This window comes from Quercus robur, chromosome 6, assembly GCF_932294415.1.
Source record: "Quercus robur chromosome 6, dhQueRobu3.1, whole genome shotgun sequence".
Taxonomy (NCBI): Eukaryota; Viridiplantae; Streptophyta; class Magnoliopsida; order Fagales; family Fagaceae; genus Quercus; species Quercus robur.
In genome coordinates this window covers 33,206,065-33,225,251 of record NC_065539.1, presented here as the reverse complement: position 1 = coordinate 33,225,251, position 19,187 = coordinate 33,206,065, and the positions used below count along the sequence as shown (strand labels likewise).

General features: G+C 38.6%; 3 protein-coding genes across 3 annotated transcripts; all 3 read right to left on the bottom strand.

Annotated features, from left to right (window-relative positions):
* Window positions 1-1,199: 1,199 nt before the first annotated feature.
* On the bottom strand, window positions 1,200-2,198 carry LOC126690108 (uncharacterized). Its single transcript, XM_050385240.1, has one exon. The coding sequence runs from the start codon at window positions 2,196-2,198 to the stop codon at window positions 1,200-1,202; it is 999 nt and encodes a 332-aa protein (XP_050241197.1).
* Window positions 2,199-5,214: 3,016 nt separating this feature from the next.
* LOC126690107 (uncharacterized) lies at window positions 5,215-5,772 on the bottom strand. Its single transcript, XM_050385239.1, has one exon. It carries the CDS (start codon window positions 5,770-5,772, stop codon window positions 5,215-5,217), a length of 558 nt encoding a protein of 185 aa, XP_050241196.1.
* Window positions 5,773-8,595: 2,823 nt separating this feature from the next.
* On the bottom strand, window positions 8,596-9,986 carry LOC126689697 (probable glutathione S-transferase). The gene is made up of 2 exons (XM_050384897.1): window positions 9,670-9,986; window positions 8,596-9,045 (listed from the first exon to the last, which is right to left on the bottom strand). The coding sequence occupies exons 1-2, from the start codon at window positions 9,979-9,981 to the stop codon at window positions 8,677-8,679; spliced, it is 681 nt and encodes a 226-aa protein (XP_050240854.1). The 5' UTR covers window positions 9,982-9,986; the 3' UTR covers window positions 8,596-8,676.
* Window positions 9,987-19,187: the final 9,201 nt, after the last annotated feature.

The following is a 19,187-nucleotide window of genomic DNA, read 5'->3' as shown; positions in this document are numbered from 1 at the left end:
AAATTCTGATCTATTACCTTCTGTCAATTCGCCCATACTGATTGCTTCAACTTTCTTCTGGAGTTGCTTGATTTTATCCTTGTCCGGGTGTGTTCTGATGGAACCCCATGCATGTAAATCCCTCCCACAGCTGGCAATCCTGTCCTTGATCTTAGTCAAACCCGTATTTCCTCTATCCAACCTGTTCCAAGCATCTTGAACTACTTCTTCACATTCTTCACATTCCTCCCATAACAACCAAGACTCCTCGAATTTAAAACCATTTGAACCCCTTGCCACCACTCTCTTAAAAGTCCCTGTCTGAAGGATCAAAGGTAAATGGTCGGATGCATGGGAAAATAAGTGGGTTACTGAACTGACCGAGAATTTCGCTCTCCAGCTTTCTGATGCCACAGCTCGATCAAGCCGCTGCCTTGTGTTTGCAAGTCCTGGTCTCTTGTTGTTCCAAGTATAAGGGTAACCGATGAAACCCAAGTCTGATAACTGGCATGGTTCCAAAGCTCGTCGAAACTCATCCATTTGACTATAGATAGGAGGCCGGCTGCTTAGTTTCTCAGAGGAGTGTAATACAGCGTTAAAGTCACCAATGCACAACCATGGACCGTCAACAAAGGAAGCCAAATGAGAGAGCAATGCCCAAGATTTTGGCTTCTGACTCGCTTCTGCCCACCCGTAAAAACCCGTCAAATACCATTGAAAGCCATCATCCTCTACCACCTTTGCTAGGATATGATGTTTAGCATAGTTTATAACATCTACCATCACCTCATGTTTCCATAACAGTGCCAAACCTCCCCCAGAGTTAGGTTGCTTAACAATGACTTGATTTGGATAATATAAGTCTAGGTTTCCACAATGTTTCTTAAAACCTTTTTTATCCAGCCTTGTTTCCATCAAAAAACAAACTGCAGGAGCTTGTTCCTTCATAATTTTACGAAGGCTTCGAACTGTCCAAGGGTTCCCAAGCCCTTGGCAGTTCCAACTGAGGAGCTTCATTGTGGTCGGCAAGGGTGAACCATCACCCCCGCCGCTGCATATGGTATATCATCGTCTTGTGTCTTGCTCTTCTTCCTTTGCTGCTTCACTGAATCTTCATTAGTATCCTCGTCTGTGATCTGTAAGGGCCGCCTCTTACCCAATAAGTTTGTGGGCTCATCATCACTTAAGCCCTTTAGTCCATCCATACGAGAAAGTCTAGTCTATTTGGGCTTTGAGTTAGCAAGCCCAATTGGTTTAGACTTGTCTAACACGTGCTCCTGTTTTGCTAATAGTGGCTCACGTGCCTCCTTTTTATTTATGGCCTCTGAATCACCTTCTTCATGATTCATATTTAATGCCACCTCCTCCAATGATCTCTGTGCGTTACTTTCCGTTGAAAATCCACGAGTTTCCGGATTTAAAACTCCCATAATAATGTCCACATGTTGCGGCATCACTTTTGCTGCATCCGTTTCAGACCCCTCATTATTGCTTGTAATAATTTCCTGAAAATCCGGGTCCGTTCCGTACTGTGCGTCATTTCCTTTTCCACATGTCTCCTCCTCCGTCTGGGTTGTAAAGATAGATCCGACAGCCACTGTCTCATACTGCCGTTCAGGTCTGTGTTTTTGTGAACGGAATAGTTCCTCCTCGTCGTTCCTAGCTTTGTTTCTCGTTGGCGACCAAGTCCGTGAGCCAACCGCCTTCATCCAGTCGCTGTACTGACACATCACGTCGCCGCTGTTCTTTGATGCCGCGTAGTAACTGGCGCAGTGACGTAGATCATGACCCAGCAACCCACAGTAGTGACAAAACAACGGCAGTCGCTCATACTTGAATTTAACCCAGTACCGAGTACCATCTGATCCCGCCACAAAGCCTCCCTTTCTTATCGGTTTTGAAATCGGAATAGCAACCCGGACTCGCATGAACAGCCGTTGTGCCTCAAGCTTCAGTCGCTTCTCCTCCTCTACTACCACTCCCAACCTACTCCCCACTTCCACGGCCACCTTGGGAGAAACCATGTCAAATGGTGCGTCCCAAATTTGCACCCACATCGGTATTGAATCAAACTTCACGTTACGTGCTGTCAAACCCATCTGCCACCGACAAAGCATAAGTGCTTGGTTGTCGAACGTCCAAGGGCCTCCTTTGAAAACCCTTTTCATCTCAAACTCTTTTTGGAATTTGAATTGAAACAGATTTGAGCCCACCTCCATGTTGTGAACTCCTTCTTCTAACCCCCACGCCTTCTTAAATGTGTTTATCGCTGCCTTTTTGTTGAATGGTTTACACGTGAGAAGCTTTCCCAGTAAGCTTAGTGTACAACTCTCAATCTCCTCTTGTCTTCCTTCGTCAGATACCTCTATCACTTCCTCCTCCTCCGGGGTTAGTTTTCATGTTTTCCAAGCTATGAATCACTTCGTCAGCCATTGAGCACCAAGAAAGAAAGCTAAAAGACAGACCCTTAAGACAAACTAAGGGAGAAAAAACTCGTCAGGCGAGAGGGAGAGCTCCTACATTGAGGATATCTAATATTTTAATGTTGAATATGAATTTTTACAAATTCATGGTTAGATTATATATTTTTTTATACTCTCTATATTTGAAAAAATTCAAGGTAATCAAGAAGTGATAAGTAATAACTATGTCATCTATCAAATTTTTGTATTTTAACAAATTATGTATTAATATTAAAATAAGCCAAAAAAAAGGGTAAAAAAATCCTTTATTTTGTATTACATACAAATATATATACTTATGTCAAGGTTGAGATCTTTGTTTTTTTTTTTTTTTTTTTTGGGTTGCAATAACGGCAAGCTAATCTCTATATATTTTAAATAGGAATGGCAACAAGCTAGGTTTTCGCGTAGATTTCATTTTTCCAGTCTGTTTTTGCATATTGTGTCTCTAAATGGATAAAAAAGATGTTTTTCTTCCTCGCCCCATCAATACTATATTGGAGGGAAACAAGAATTACTTATCTTGGTCTCAAGCTATGCCCAGTTTTCTTAAAGGTTGCATGCTCTGGCATTACTGTATTGGTGTAGCCACCATTCTTGTTAAGGGAGCAAGTGAAGACGATGCTGCCTTCCTTGGTCGCATGATTGAATGGGATAGTCACAACCACATAATCCTCACATGGATTCGGAACACTTCCATTCCCTCCATCTCCAATCTGTTGGGCAGCTTTGATGATGCAAAATTAGCATGGGATATGTTGGCCAAAAGGTACTCCACTACTCATGGATCCATGAAATATCAATTAGTGGTTGAATTGCATCAACTCAGGCAAGAACCAGGGCAATCCATCAATGACTACTATGATCAGCTTCGCTTCATTTGGGACCAAATTGACCTTTCTGATCCAACTTGGGCATGCTTAAAGGATGCTCAGCAATATGCTTCCATTAGAGATGAATTTCGCCTCTATGAATTCCTGATGTCACTTCACAATGACTTTGAGCCCATTTGAGGTTAGCTTCTAAATCGCAGTCCTGCTCCCTCTCTTGATACTGCTGTGAACGAGTTGGTTAGAGAAGAAGCTCGTCTTGCAACCCTTCAAGCTCAGAATAAGCTCAATATTTTGGCTATTACTCCTTCTGCTCCACTCATAGAGCAACCTCAACAATCAGGTGATTCCTCTGGCTCTAGCAAGCGTCGCAAGCAGACCAACAAAAAGTTCTGCAATTATTGCAAGTGTCCTGGCCACACCATTGAAACTTGTTACCGTCGCAACAAATCTACTGCTGCTGTTGCTAACACTGAGCCTACTCCGCCGATGTCTTCCATTTCAGCTGAGACCCAATCTTCTGGATCCGCTATCAACTTCTCCCCCACTGAACTACAGGAGATCATGGTTCAGGCTATTCATATGACTGGTAATGCATCTCTTTCCATTGCTCTCTCAGTTCTACCCGGTAAGTCTCAAACTTGGCTTTTTGATTATGCCTGTTGCAATCACATGACACCTCACTCATCCTTATTCTCCAAACTTGACCCTGCACCACATCCTCTAAATATTCATATAGTTGATGGTTCCACCATGTATGGGAATAGTCTAGGTGTTGTTTCGACCTCTAACTTCTCTATTCTTGGAGTCTTCCATGTACTTGACCTATTCTATAATTTGTGCTCTGTGGGACAATTAGCTGAACTAGGTTATCGCCTTATTTTTTACTATTCTAGGTGCATTGTGCAGGATCTGAGGACAGGGCAGGAGCTTGGGACCGGTTCTAGAGTTGGGCGTATGTTTCCCGTGGACAATCTTCATCTTCCACCTGTTGCTCCTATTTTTGTTGCTGCTGCAGTTTCTTCCTTACCATCTCTCGCACTTTGGCATTCTCATCTTGGTCATGTACCATCTTCTTGGGTACAATAGTTAGCTTTTAAGGGTCTGTTGGGTTCTGTGTCCAAAGTCAATTTTGATTGTACTTCATGTCAGTTAGGAAAACAGCCAGCTTTGCCTTTCAATAACAGTGAATCCATTTCTAATAGTATTTTTGAGTTAATTCATTCTGATGTTCGGGGACCTTCTCCTGTTGCTAGTATTGGTGGATCTCGATATTTTGTTATTTTTATTGATGATTATTCTCGTTATAGTTGGATCTTTCCTATGAAATCTCGTTCTGAAATTTTACCAATATACAGCAACTTTGCAAAAATGGTTGAAACACAATTCTCCAAACATATCAAAACTTTTTGATCTGATAATGCTCTTGAATATACTCAATATGCGTTTCAAGCTCTGTTACATTCCTATGGCATTGTACATCATCTAACTTGTCCAAGTACCTCTTAGCAAAATGGTCGAGTCGAAAAAAACTTCGTCATATTCTTGACACTATTTGTGCTCTTCTTCTTTCTGCCAAAGTTCCTGCCCCATTTTGGGGTGAAGCTGCTCTTCATGCTGTTCATGCGATTAATCGCATTCCAAGCACTGTCATCCATAATCAAACCCCGTATGAGCGTCCGTTTGGGTCACCCCCTGACTATCATCACCTTCGCTCCTTTGGATCTGTCTGTTTCGTTCTCCTTCAACCTCATGAGCACAACAAACTTGAGCCTCGATCTAGACTTTGTTGTTTCCTTGGTTATGGCGAAACTCAAAAAGGGTATAGGTGTTATGATCCTGTCTCTCATCGTTTTCGTGTTTCTTGTAATGTTGTCTTTTGGGAACACCGATTGTTTATTGAATTTTCTCACTTTCGTTCTTCCCTAACTACCTCCTCTGTTTTAGAAATCTTTCCAAATGAGTCTCCTGTTCTTTCTACAAATACTTTTGATCCTCCTTTGAACTCTTTCTACAAGCTTCAGTCGCTTCTCCTCCTCTACTACCACTCCCAACCTACTCCCCACTTCCACGGCCACCTTGGGAGAAACCATGTCAAATGGTGCGTCCCAAATTTGCACCCACATCGGTATTGAATCAAACTTCACGTTACGTGCTGTCAAACCCATCTGCCACCGACAAAGCATAAGTGCTTGGTTGTCGAACGTCCAAGGGCCTCCTTTGAAAACCCTTTTCATCTCAAACTCTTTTTGGAATTTGAATTGAAACAGATTTGAGCCCACCTCCATGTTGTGAACTCCTTCTTCTAACCCCCACGCCTTCTTAAATGTGTTTATCGCTGCCTTTTTGTTGAATGGTTTACACGTGAGAAGCTTTCCCAGTAAGCTTAGTGTACAACTCTCAATCTCCTCTTGTCTTCCTTCGTCAGATACCTCTATCACTTCCTCCTCCTCCGGGGTTAGTTTCATGTTTTCCAAGCTATGAATCACTTCGTCAGCCATTGAGCACCAAGAAAGAAAGCTAAAAGACAGACCCTTAAGACAAACTAAGGGAGAAAAAACTCGTCAGGCGAGAGGGAGAGCTCCTACATTGAGGATATCTAATATTTTAATGTTGAATATGAATTTTTACAAATTCATGGTTAGATTATATATTTTTTTATACTCTCTATATTTGAAAAAATTCAAGGTAATCAAGAAGTGATAAGTAATAACTATGTCATCTATCAAATTTTTGTATTTTAACAAATTATGTATCAATATTAAAATAAGCCAAAAAAAAAGGGTAAAAAAATCCTTTATTTTGTATTACATACAAATATATATACTTATGTCAAGGTCGAGATCTTTGCTTTTTTTTTTTTTTTTTTTTTGGGTTGCAATAACGGCAAGCTAATCTCTATATATTTTAAATAGGAATGGCAACAAGCTAGGTTTGGGTTGGGTTATTTCATACCTGGACTCGACCCACAACTCGTCTATTAAATGGAATTTTTTTTTCCTGGGGCCTAGACCTGCCCTGTCGGGCCCCGCCTAGCCAGGCCACTTCAGGGCCTAATCTTCAACCCCTAACAATGGCCCAATCAATAAAAAAAATTATGTTTTCCTGAGAAAAAAGAATCACAACAACACAAACAACAAATCCAAGTAAATCTCAAATCAAATCCACCATACCCATTCAAATTTCCTATTCTCAGAAACCAAATACATTTGAAATCAAACTATTCACGAAAACCAAATACATTTGAAATCAAAATTTAAAACAAGCACATGCAAGGAACATCAAATCTTAACAACCAAATCTAAATCCCCAAACCCACAAGTTAAACAAAGAGAATCTAAATCCCCAAACCCATTAATCAAATAAAGAAAAAATGGAAGAAGAACATTTAAAACCATTGTCGTAAATCACCGTGGTTGTGGTTGTTGGCTTCAGCTATCACTAAACTCGGTGCAAAGCAAATATAGGGAGCAATATTGAACGAAATTGGGTGAGATCGGAGAGGCTTTGCGGCGAGAATCTTAGATTTTCGTCTTCGTCTTCGTCTTCTTCGGCAAAGAGAGTGAGGTCGAGATGTTGAGAGCATGAGAGAGGGCGGCTGACATTTGATGGCCGACAGCGTGATACATGAGAGGAGAGTAAGTAAGAGTGGGAGAGGAGCATGAGTTAGAGTGGTGAGCTGAAGAGAAAGAGATGAGAGGCGGTTGAAGAGATTGTGAGTGTGAGGTGAGGTATTTTAGGATTATAACCAACATCCATCACCAATCAATCACCAACGGTCCACCACCATTGTCCAAGGCCGCCAGGTAGAGATGGCGACACCATCAATGCCGCATTATTGCCATGTTTAGGTACCATCAATGGATTTGAAGAAGAAAGGTAGTCATGGCCCATGAGTACCCATGAACAAGGTGTCACAAAACTAATATCAGTCATGGATTTGAAGACAAGGAGGCAATGGTGGATGGCTGTTGATGTCACCGGAGATCTCTTCCTAGTGGTACCGATGAAGGTTGGTGGTGGTGGTTGGTGTGGGTGTGTGGGGTTCTTTTTATTTTCTATTTTTTGGGTAACTGATAACTTGCGGTGGTGGGTGGCTGGCCGTTGATGACGCCGTCCATCTCCTCTTGGTGGTGTCAACGAAGGTTATTTTTGGTGGTGGTGGAGGAACTATGATGGTGGCTAGTGGGGATGATTTGGATTTTTTATTTATTTATTTTAGGAAACTAAATAATAAAGGCTGAAAATTTGATTTGAATTAAATTGGTGGACATATGGAAAATTATTATTGGTGGAGCAAGAAAAATGGTATAGAATATTTGGACTCCATTAAACAAACTAATTTGGTTTTATTAGGATTCTTTTCAAATAGAATGCTAATGTGAAAGTTCGCCATGTGCTTAAATATATTTATGGAATGATTAGATAAGATATTATTTCAAATTTGATACATCACAAATTTGTTGGAGTAAAATCCATCCGCCACATGTTGTTAAATTCATAACAAGCATTGTATATGCTAATAATTGAAGTATTCTTCAAAGTTCAAAGCTAGCTCATAATTTTATATATTCTTAAAAAAAAAAAAAAAAAAAAATTAAAGTACAAACAACATCCTAAATTTGGGTGTTTTTGGATTTTATATTTAAGAGAGTTTCAACCTATGACGTCCGCTTCTGATGATTGCTCTTTGTCATCAGACCAAGACACCAATCAGTAGTCATATTCTATTTGCATTATCAGCATCTCTATCCATCTTTTTCATTAAGTGCTCGTTTGGATAGCACTGAACTTTGCTGCGTCTGCGTTTTCACTCTTTTTTTTTTTTTTTTTTTTTTTTACATTTCACACGTTTTGCAGAAAAGGGGGACAAACAACACTGTAGTGGCACTGTAGCGGTACTGTAGCGGTGCTGTAGCAGTACTGTTTATGGAACCCACAGCCACTTTATTCATTAAAAAATATTAAAAATGGGTCCCACGGTACTATTTACACATTTAAAAATTATTTTACTACAGTGTTTTCAGTTTTTAGTTTTCAGTTTTTAGTTTCAGCAACAATAAGTTCAATCCAAACACACCCTAAATGTCATATAAGCTTATCATGTGTGTTTAGTTTATCTAATAAAATGATGTCGCATTATTTTCATTAAACAACTTCAATTTTTAAAATTATTCATAGTTTTTTTAAGTTACAAAAATAACGTGATATTATTTTATTAGATAAATTAAATATGCATGATAAGTTTATATGGCAATTAACAGAAACTATGGATGAAATGACTACTAATGCAAATAGAATAAAATTTCAGAGGGTAAATTCCAAATTTTAAAACTTCTGTAAAATCTAAAGATTCCCAATTTTTTTTTAGCAGAAAAAAAAAGGAGCTTAGTTCATACACAACACTAGTGATTATGACATGGAAGGTGTGAAGTGAATTTTTCCCTCATGAACTTCATATAGGTCACCATATTTGCATAGTCAGGAAGGTTTTCTTTGACCACAGGAACTTCCTTAAAATCCTGAATCCAAGAATGCAGGCGTGGAAAAGTTCTCGGATTTAGCACTTTGACACCCACTGCTTCTTCCATGCCAGAAAACCAATAAGCTAACCATCCATATGAAATGTCAACCATCCCTATACTGTCACCACTGAAAAACTTCTTGTTCCCTAGAGCTTTCTCTTCCAAGATCTTAAAAACTTCCTGTGCCTCTTTTATTGCCTTTTCTTGTTCTTCTCCAGTGGTTTGGAAAAATGCGTGAAAAATGGGGGCCTAGAAATTAATATATAGAATCAGTCAAAAATATTATTTCAAATTACACGTGCTAAAAATGATTATTACTGGATTAGACCATATTGGGCTTACATAAGCCAAGCAGAAGACTTAGACGATCATGTTATATTTTCAAAAGAGTAGTATTAAGAATATGGGGGGTTCTAGTTAGTTTAATTGATAAAGTTTTGAATGGTTGAATAAGAGATTTGAGGTTCAATCTCCGATTAAAACTCTCTTAAAATTGTATTGCACATAAACTTTACATCAATTTCTTTATAAATTGATGTGTCATTAATCATTAAAAGAAAATTCAGATATTTATTTAAGATTACGATAATCATATTTATTATTACGTCAATTTGTAAATTTGTAAACTGTTTATAGTAAAATTTGTAGTCATTTTAATGTTTTTAGCCTGCATTAGATAAAAGTCAACTTAATTGGCCAAGAAGTAAATGACCCACGTATCTTAAAGAAAATGACATAAGTACTTTTTCTAATTCGGTAGTATGCTATACTGCGTTAATAAAAGAGATATGCTATCTTCTACTTAAGTAGAAAAGAAATCAGATTTATAACAAGAAGTATCAGAAAAGGAATCCCAATGAAGATCAAACTTACCTTCTGTAATCCAAACTGTATCCAAAATCGAGCTAAGGCTCTTGCATGGGCATCTTTTGGCAGCAATGGATTGTCGGGCCATGTTTCTTCAATGTATTCAAGAATGACTAAGGACTCGACAATTGGTTTGCCGCCATGAACAAGGACAGGGATTTTCTTGTGAACTGGGTTGTATTGCAATAGCAATTGACTCTTCTCATTGGGAAGGTCTTCTTCCAGATAATCGTATTTCACACCCTTCAGTTTTAGAGCCCATATCACTCTATGACTGAAGGGGCTAGGCCAGAATCCTAATAGCTTTACTTCTTCCATTAGTAATGAGGGGGATCAAGGTGTGAGGTCTAGGACCATGCCAAGTCAATTTATACCAATAATGATGTTCTCTTTCTTGGGAAATAAGTTTGTAGCTAGTTTGACTACACATTTTCTTTTCCTTCTTTTTAAGATTTGAAATTATGCAATTCTTTTTTCTTTCGAATTGTGCAATAAGTAATGAAATATGAGCATGTGCCAGAAGTATTTCTAATTTTCTATTTAATAAAAAAATATTTCATGACACATATGTTCTTCACCTGCAACCCCCAAGTCAACCTACTTTTATCTGTTCATTATTAAACAAGAGGAAACTACCGTATAATTTGCTATTAATTAATAATGATCTTTAGTAACAATAGTCAATAATTGCAATAGATTTGAGTTATGAAGCAATTAAAACAAGAATTAGCTAATAATCAAGGGAAAATCAAAGGAGTCAAATCGAAACGGGAGTGAGAAATCATGAAATGATTTGAGATTAGTTCAAAGCAGATCAAGGACTCACTTATGAATGGATTAAGCCAGCAAACTACAACTCTCGGACTCGTAAGGGTGATGGTTCAAGGTCCGTTTGGTTGGAAGGGTGAAAAAGTGAGAGGATAAAAAATTGTGGAAGGATGAAAAAGTGGGTGGATAAAAAATATTTTAATTTCTCTCATTTTTGTTTGGTTGGGAGTGGAAAAATGAAGGGATGGAAAAAATGAGTTTGAATAAATTTGATCATATACCATTGTTAAATAATGATGTCCAATTAAAACAAAAAAGTGACAAATAACCAAAAAATAAAAGAGAGAGCAATCACCCAAATTTATTAAAAAAATAAAAATCATGTAAAAAAAAATCAACATCTAGCTAAAAAAAAAAAAAAAAAGGCAACGTTACTGCCAAAAGAAGAAGAAGAAGAAGAAGAAGAAGAAGAAGAAGAAGAAGAAGAAGAAGAAAGAGAGGCACGCCCAAGCCCTAGAAAATCAAAAGAAGCAATGTTACTGCCTAGGAAAAAAAAGGCAAGTAGACGAACACATGGGCATTTTTGTGAATCAAGAAAAAATGCATCTCCACTCCGTTTTCTCTCCATTTTAGGGAGAAAACATTTTGGTGGGTCTAGGGAGAAAACACGGGTCCCAGTATTTATTTTCCTTCTTTCCCACCCAACCAAACACGCTCCAAAAAAATTTTATTTCCCATTTTCTCTCCAAAATTTTCTATCCATCCCGTTTCACCTTCAAACAAACACACCCTAAATTATACTTGATTTTGATGGTCAATTAGTTTTATATTTTTATGATCAATTCAATGGTGGAACCTGAATAGTTTTGAAAGTGCAAATTGCACCGATAATGTGGAAAATCTTGATGCATGTACTAACTACTAACTACTAAAATGACCTCCTTGAGATTTTAAACTGATCTCCTTGAGTTCGTAAAAATAATTAATTAGAAATGGAAAAATTATATTCATTTAGTTAAACTTGGGGCTCACACGCTTCTTAGCCTCCTTTCCATTCCTCTTTATTTGACTACTATTATAATTGTGAGATTAGTAAGAATTTATGAAATATAGGGATAAAAGATTCTTTTATGGTCTTTAAAAAATAAGGATAAAGTTTAGTTATAAAATTAGTTGTAATCTAATAGTATAACCTTACTCAATAAAATAAACATTATTACTCAAGTTGATTATTAGGTTTATTATTCAGGTATAGGTTAAACAAGCATATATTATATCATGCATAAAAGCGGAAAAGTAAATAACACCACGATATGATGACCTAGGAAAACCGATGAAACGAACCGTTTCCAGATAAAAACCTAGGGATGATTTGACCTAACTATCCTTAAGGTAAAGTAAATCCACTATAAGAGAATCGAAGTTTTTACAAAAGATTTAATCCTAAATCTACTACTACCTCATGTAGTAATTTACTGACACGACCACATGCGAGCTCCAAATTCACGGACTCCTTTTCTCCTTGGATTTACAGCAACACAAGCACTCTTGCTTGTGACTTTGAGATCTCACTCAAAGGTTTCAGATCACCAGAAGTAATGATCTTGTAGTAGCAACTAGGTTCTACTACCACTTGATTGTAGATCTTGCTCCGGTAGATTCTTGTGTAATTAGAAAGTACAAAACCTCTCAAATCTCATAAAAAGTAACACACAAGTTTTCCAAAAGTTTAAAAAACATAGTTAGGGTTTCCCTTTTATATGTGGACAAGTTAGAATGAAACCCTAAACATTTTCGTAAGATTGGGCCTTGTTTAAAACTTTTGCAGAATCTGATTTCTGCGATTCTCGATCGGTCAAGCTTGACTGAAATTGACTCCCTTTTTCTGTAGTCAGCTGAACTTGAAGCTCGAAACCTATACTTTTAAGCATTGCCTAATACATAGACTAAACATGTTTTGTTCTTGGTTTGCCGACACAAATAAAATATGATTTTAAATATTTACTCCTAAATCTTCAGAACCTAACAATTACACATTTTGAAAATCTAACCATTGAATTGCATGTTCTTTACATTCTTAATATATATTAAATTTTTTGTCAATCAGATATGATTTACTATATAATTTATAAGCTTATATTTTATGCATAATTTTAAACTACCAAAACATGTCATTTGAACAATTTATTGAAGACATAGCTATTAATCTTTAATTTCTTAAAAATTTTGTAAGCATGGAGGATATAAGAAAAAGATGTAATCCAATAGTGGATTTGTCAAAATTTACCTCCAATAAAAAGATATTGAGTAAGATTGTAGTTTTATACTACAACCAATTTTATAGCTAAACTTTGTCAAAAAATAAATAAATAAATAAATAAAACAAAATGAAAAGAGATTGATTGCATGTTGCTTTTGTAGACAAATTTGCAACACTTTGTCAACTATTCGAAAGAGTTGAATTATGTAGGCTTTTTTTTTTTAAATACTTTTTATGATCAACTATAGATAAAACAACAATTAATTATTATTTTTTTGAAAGTGGGTTCAAATTTCAAACAATTCGATGCAGGGTCAATAGATTCATACACAAAAATTTAATGTCATTGGGCTGCCCAAAAGAACGGAACATTTATTTGTTTTGCTAGATGCACGAATAACCAAGCACAATATTTAATGCTTGTTTGAGTAATAGCAAAAATATTCCCAATATTATGCTAAGAAAGACCAGGATTTCCCAAAAATAATGTCATTCATTTGATGAGAAATAAAAAAGAATATTGAAAATTCGAGTAGTTGAAGCTATTGAACTTAACCTTGCATGCATTTCCTTTTGAATGAGGCTTGTTAATGTATATTATGTTATGGGCTTTAGACCCAGTTAGTTTACTTGTATAGCACACTTGTACTTGTACTACACACATATGCTTATTTGTACTGTACACATATGCCTCCTATATAAAGGCACTCATGTATATTCTTTGATTATGAAATACAATACAATCCTTTAGTATTTCTAAAATGGTATCAGAGCCACTGCTCTGACCTTTTCTTAACAGTCTTGTCTTTATTGGTGTTACTTCACTTTCAACATCGCTTCCGCCATCACAACAGTCACTACAGCCTCTCGCCGTTGAACCTCCGATGTCTTCCAGCCGTTGTCTTCGAGTTCCAGACCTGCAGTCATTGTCGTTGAGGAGTCCAACACTACACAAATCACTACACGTGTCATCCCGCTGCGAATATTGCTCTGATCACATTTCTGGAGGTATCACTGAGATCGTCTTGAATCGATCTACACGCCGGTGAAAGCCTCGCAATCATCGGAGACCGCACACGCCCTCACGCGCCGCTAGAAGTTTTTGCATCAGCGACCCATGCACCCCACACACCACACGTGCCATCCTCAGTTCAAGCTGACGTCACCCGTGATGCCATCTATGCCACGTCAGCATCCAGTCATCTGTTGACATCAGCGCCACATCATCTTGGTGACGTTATCTGCTGACCGTTGACCATGTTAACCATTGACTTTGACCATCCGTTGACCGTTGACTTTGACCGTCCATTGACTTTGACCGTTGACTTTTCTCTAGGGTTGACTTTTGCAGTCCAGGTTCTCCTTACCCAGTTTTTCGCGTAGATTTCATTTTTCCAGTCTGTTTTTGCATATTGTGTCTCTAAATGGATAAAAAAGATGTTTTTCTTCCTCGCCCCATCAATACTATATTGGAGGGAAACAAGAATTACTTATCTTGGTCTCAAGCTATGCCCAGTTTTCTTAAAGGTTGCATGCTCTGGCATTACTGTATTGGTGTAGCCACCATTCTTGTCAAGGGAGCAAGTGAAGACGATGCTGCCTTCCTTGGTCGCATGATTGAATGGGATAGTCACAACCACATAATCCTCACATGGATTCGGAACACTTCCATTCCCTCCATCTCCAATCTGTTGGGCAGCTTTGATGATGCAAAATTAGCATGGGATATGTTGGCCAAAAGGTACTCCACTACTCATGGATCCATGAAATATCAATTAGTGGTTGAATTGCATCAACTCAGGCAAGAACCAGGGCAATCCATCAATGACTACTATGATCAGCTTCGCTTCATTTGGGACCAAATTGACCTTTCTGATCCAACTTGGGCATGCTTAAAGGATGCTCAGCAATATGCTTCCATTAGAGATGAATTTCGCCTCTATGAATTCCTGATGTCACTTCACAATGACTTTGAGCCCATTTGAGGTTAGCTTCTAAATCGCAGTCCTGCTCCCTCTCTTGATACTGCTGTGAACGAGTTGGTTAGAGAAGAAGCTCGATTTGCAACCCTTCAAACTCAGAATAAGCTCAATATTTTGGCTATTACTCCTTCTGCTCCACTCATAGAGCAACCTCAACAATCAGGTGATTCCTCTGGCTCTAGCAAGCGTCGCAAGCAGACCAACAAAAAGTTCTGCAATTATTGCAAGTGTCCTGGCCACACCATTGAAACTTGTTACCGTCGCAACAAATCTACTGTTGCTGTTGCTAACACTGAGCCTACTTCGCCGATGTCTTCCATTTCAGCTGAGACCCAATCTTCTGGATCCGCTATCAACTTCTCCCCCACTGAACTACAGGAGATCATGGCTCAGGCTATTCGTATGACTGGTAATGCATCTCTTTCCATTGCTCTCTCAGTTCTACCCGGTAAGTCTCAAACTTGGCTTTTTGATTATGCCTGTTGCAATCACATGACACCTCACTCATCCTTATTCTCCAAACTTGGCCCTGCACCACATCCTCTAAATATTCATATAGTTGATGGTTCCACCATGTATGGGAATAGTCTAGGTGTTGTTTCGACCTCTAACTTCTCCGTTCTTGGAGTCTTCCATGTACTTGACCTATCCTATAATTTGTGCTCTGTGGGACAATTAGCTGAACTAGGTTATCGCATTATTTTTTACTATTCTAGGTGCATTGTGTAGGATCTGAGGATGGGGCAGGAGCTTGGGACCGGTTCTAGAGTTGGGCGTATGTTTCCCGTGGACAATCTTCATCTTCCACCTGTTACTCCTATTTTTGTTGCTGCTGCAGTTTCTTCCTTACCATCTCTCGCACTTTGGCATTCTCATCTTGGTCATGTACCATATTCTCGGGTACAATAGTTAGCTTTTAAGGGTCTGTTGGGTTCTATGTCCAAAGTCAATTTTGATTGTACTTCATGTCAGTTAGGAAAACAGCCAGCTTTGCCTTTCAATAACAGTGAATCCATTTCTAATAGTATTTTTGAGTTAATTCATTCTGATGTTCGGGGACCTTCTCCTGTTGCTAGTATTGGTGGATCTCGATATTTTGTTATTTTTATTGATGATTATTCTCGTTATAGTTGGATCTTTCCTATGAAATCTCGTTCTGAAATTTTACCAATATACAGCAACTTTGCAAAAATGGTTGAAACACAATTCTCCAAACATATCAAAACTTTTCGATCTGATAATGCTCTTGAATATACTCAATATGCGTTTCAAGCTCTGTTACATTCCTATGGCATTGTACATCATCTAACTTGTCCAGGTACCTCTTAGCAAAATGGTCGAGTCGAAAAAAAAACTTCGTCATATTCTTGACACTATTTGTGCTCTTCTTCTTTCTGCCAAAGTTCCTGCCCCATTTTGGGGTGAAGCTGCTCTTCATGCTGTTCATGCGATTAATCGCATTCCAAGCACTGTCATCCATAATCAAACCCCGTATGAGCGTCCGTTTGGGTCACCCCCTGACTATCATCACCTTCGCTCCTTTGGATCTGTCTGTTTCGTTCTCCTTCAACCTCATGAGCACAACAAACTTGAGTCTCGATCTAGACTTTGTTGTTTCCTTGGTTATGGCGAAACTCAAAAAGGGTATAGGTGTTATGATCCTGTCTCTCATCGTTTTCGTGTTTCTTGTAATGTTGTCTTTTGGGAACACCGATTGTTTATTGAACTTTCTCACTTTCGTTCTTCCCTAACTACCTCCTCTGTTTTAGAAATCTTTCCAAATGAGTCTCCTGTTCTTTCTACAAATACTTTTGATCCTCCTTTGAACTTCTCTCCAGATATTTTTGATGCTTCTCCTAGACATGTCGAAGATGAACAGGTTGATGACGAGCTACCCCACCTTGAGCCTGGGTCCCTTGCTCCTGCTCCACCTGAAGATCCTCCACAAGACATTCCACCTTGCCACTTAACCTGGGTAAGATCCATTTCTCCTCATTTACTTGACTATTATTGTTACACTACCTTTGCTACTCTTCTCGAGCCTTAGACCTATCGTGAGGCCTCCACTGACCATTTATGACAGATTGCAATGAAAGAGGAACTTGATGCATTAACCAAAAACCATACTTGGGATTTGGTCACTTTCCCTCCTGGACAACCTATGGTTGGTTGTAAGTGGATCTATAAGATCAAGACTCACTCTGATGGGTACATTAAGTGCTACAAGGCTCGTCTTGTTGCAAAAAGTTTTACACAGGAGTATGGGATTGATTATGAAGAGTCCTTTGCTCCAGTGGCTCGTATCTCCTTTGTTCGTGCCCTCTTAGCTGTTGCTGCTGCTAGTAAATGGGATATTTTTCAGATGGATGTTAAAAATGCCATCCTTAATGAGGATCTGAGTGAAGAAGTCTATATGCAACCTCCTCCTAGTCTCTCTGTTAAATCAAACAAGGTTTGTCACCTTCGACGTGCACTTTATGGCCTTAAACAAGCTCCACGAGCTTGGTTTGCCAAGTTCAGCTCCACTATCTTTCGCTTGGGTTACACTGCCAGTCCATATGATTATGCCTTATTTCTTCGTCGCACTGATAAAGGCACTATTTTGCTTCTTCTATATGTGGATGATATGATCATAATTGGTGATGACCTCAGTGGCATTCAAGAACTCAAGGATTTTCTCAGTCAGCAGTTTGAGATGAAAGATCTTGGACATCTCAGCTATTTCTTGGGTCTTGAAATTACTCATTCCACAGATGGTCTCTATATTACTCAAGCCAAGTATGCTTCTGACCTTTTGTCTCGAGCTGGACTCACTGATAGCAAAACTGTTGACACTCCAGTTGAGCTTAATGCGCATTTGACACATTCGGGAGGGGGGGGAACCAGTGTCTAATCCTTCTCTTTATAGATGATTGGTTGGCAGCCTAGTTTATCTCACGGTTACTCGTCTAGACATTTCTTATGCTGTTCATTAGGTGAGCCAGTATCTGTCTGCTCCATGATCAACTCAGGATGCTGCTGTTCTGCGCATACTTCGATACCTGAAGGGCACTCTCTTCCATGGCCTTTTCTACTCAGCTCAGTCTCCTCTTGTACTTCGTTCATTCTCTGATGCTGATTGGGCAGGAGATCCCACTGATCGCAGGTCCACTATAGGTTATTACTTTCTCCTTGGTTCTTCCTTCATTTCTTGGTGAAGTAAGAAACGAACTTTCGTGGCCCGCTCCAGTATTGAAGTAGAATATCGTGCTCTTGCTGATACCACATCTGAGCTCCTTTGGCTACGATGGCTTCTTAAGAATTTGGGTGTGTCCACATCCTCTGCTACTCCCCTTTATTGTGACAACTAGAGTGCCATTCATATTATTCACAATGATGTCTTCCATGAACGGACTAAACACATTGAGATTGATTGTCATTTTATCCGTTATCATCTTGTCCATGGTGCTCTCAAGCTTTTCTCTGTCTCTTCAAAAATCAACTTGCAGATATCTTCACCAAGTCACTTCCTAAGGGACGCACTCGTGATTTGGTTGACAACCTCAAGTTGGTCTCACATCCACCTTGAGTTTGAGGGGGGCTGTTAATGTATATTATGTTATGGGCTTTAGGCCCAGCTAGTTTACTTGTATAGCACACTTGTACTTGTACTACACACATAGGCTTACTTGTACTGCACACATATGCCTCCTATATAAAGGCATTCATGTATATTCTTTGATTATGAAATACAATACAATCATTCAGTATTTCTAACAAGGCTAAATAAATGTCTCCACTTGCTGCCAACAGTCTTTCTTTGGAAGTATAGTATTTGTTTTAGCAACTTATCCTAAGGTTTCCTCGCCAAGAGCTCCCCAACGACGGCAGAGAAACCAACCTGCCTATGTTAAGCATTAGACATAACACAAACTATATTGAGGAATCTCTACACCCACTTTATACCCTTTGGAGCCACGTCTGAACTATAGGTATAAGAGACCTCACAGCAGAAGCTAAATGGTTATATAGTTATTTTAGTTTCACCAAAACACAAAAATCCATACTACAATAGTGGAGTTAAAGGTAAAATTTTTACCTTCATTACTACAATGCAAATATGGCTGTGCACTATAGCTGAGAGCCGAAAAAAAAAAAAAATTATATATATATATATTCTCAGCCGAATTAGCTGGATTAAAATAATATATGTTTGTTTATTTTTTTATATTCTTTTATTCTCCCAACTGATCCACTTCTTTGATAGATTATTAGATTTCCACAAAAAATTAAAATTTGAATTTAAGAAAAGAAGGAATTGACTGATTTGGAGGATTTATCGGAGAAAGAGCAAGTGATGTTGCACCACTGGATTGTGACCGGAAAGACTTTATCGTCGATAGTGGAATTGCTAGATTCAAAGTCTTCGGTGAAGTCATCACAATCTTCTTGATCAGCCACCAGCGGAAGAGCTGGGCCTGGGCTAGAGAAGAGGCGGAAGAGGAAGGCTGTTTCGGCCACCACCTGGCCCACCT

Coding starts and splice junctions, on each gene's coding strand:
- LOC126690107 (XM_050385239.1), bottom strand. CDS start 5,772: ATGGCTGACGAAGTGATTCATAGCTTGGAAAACATGAAACTAACCCCG.
- LOC126689697 (XM_050384897.1), bottom strand. CDS start 9,981: ATGGAAGAAGTAAAGCTATTAGGATTCTGGCCTAGCCCCTTCAGTCAT. Junction 9,046..9,669: donor TACAGTTTGGATTACAGAAG/GTAAGTTTGATC, acceptor ATTAATTTCTAG/GCCCCCATTTTTCACGCATT.
- LOC126690108 (XM_050385240.1), bottom strand. CDS start 2,198: ATGGAGGTGGGCTCAAATCTGTTTCAATTCAAATTCCAAAAAGAGTTT.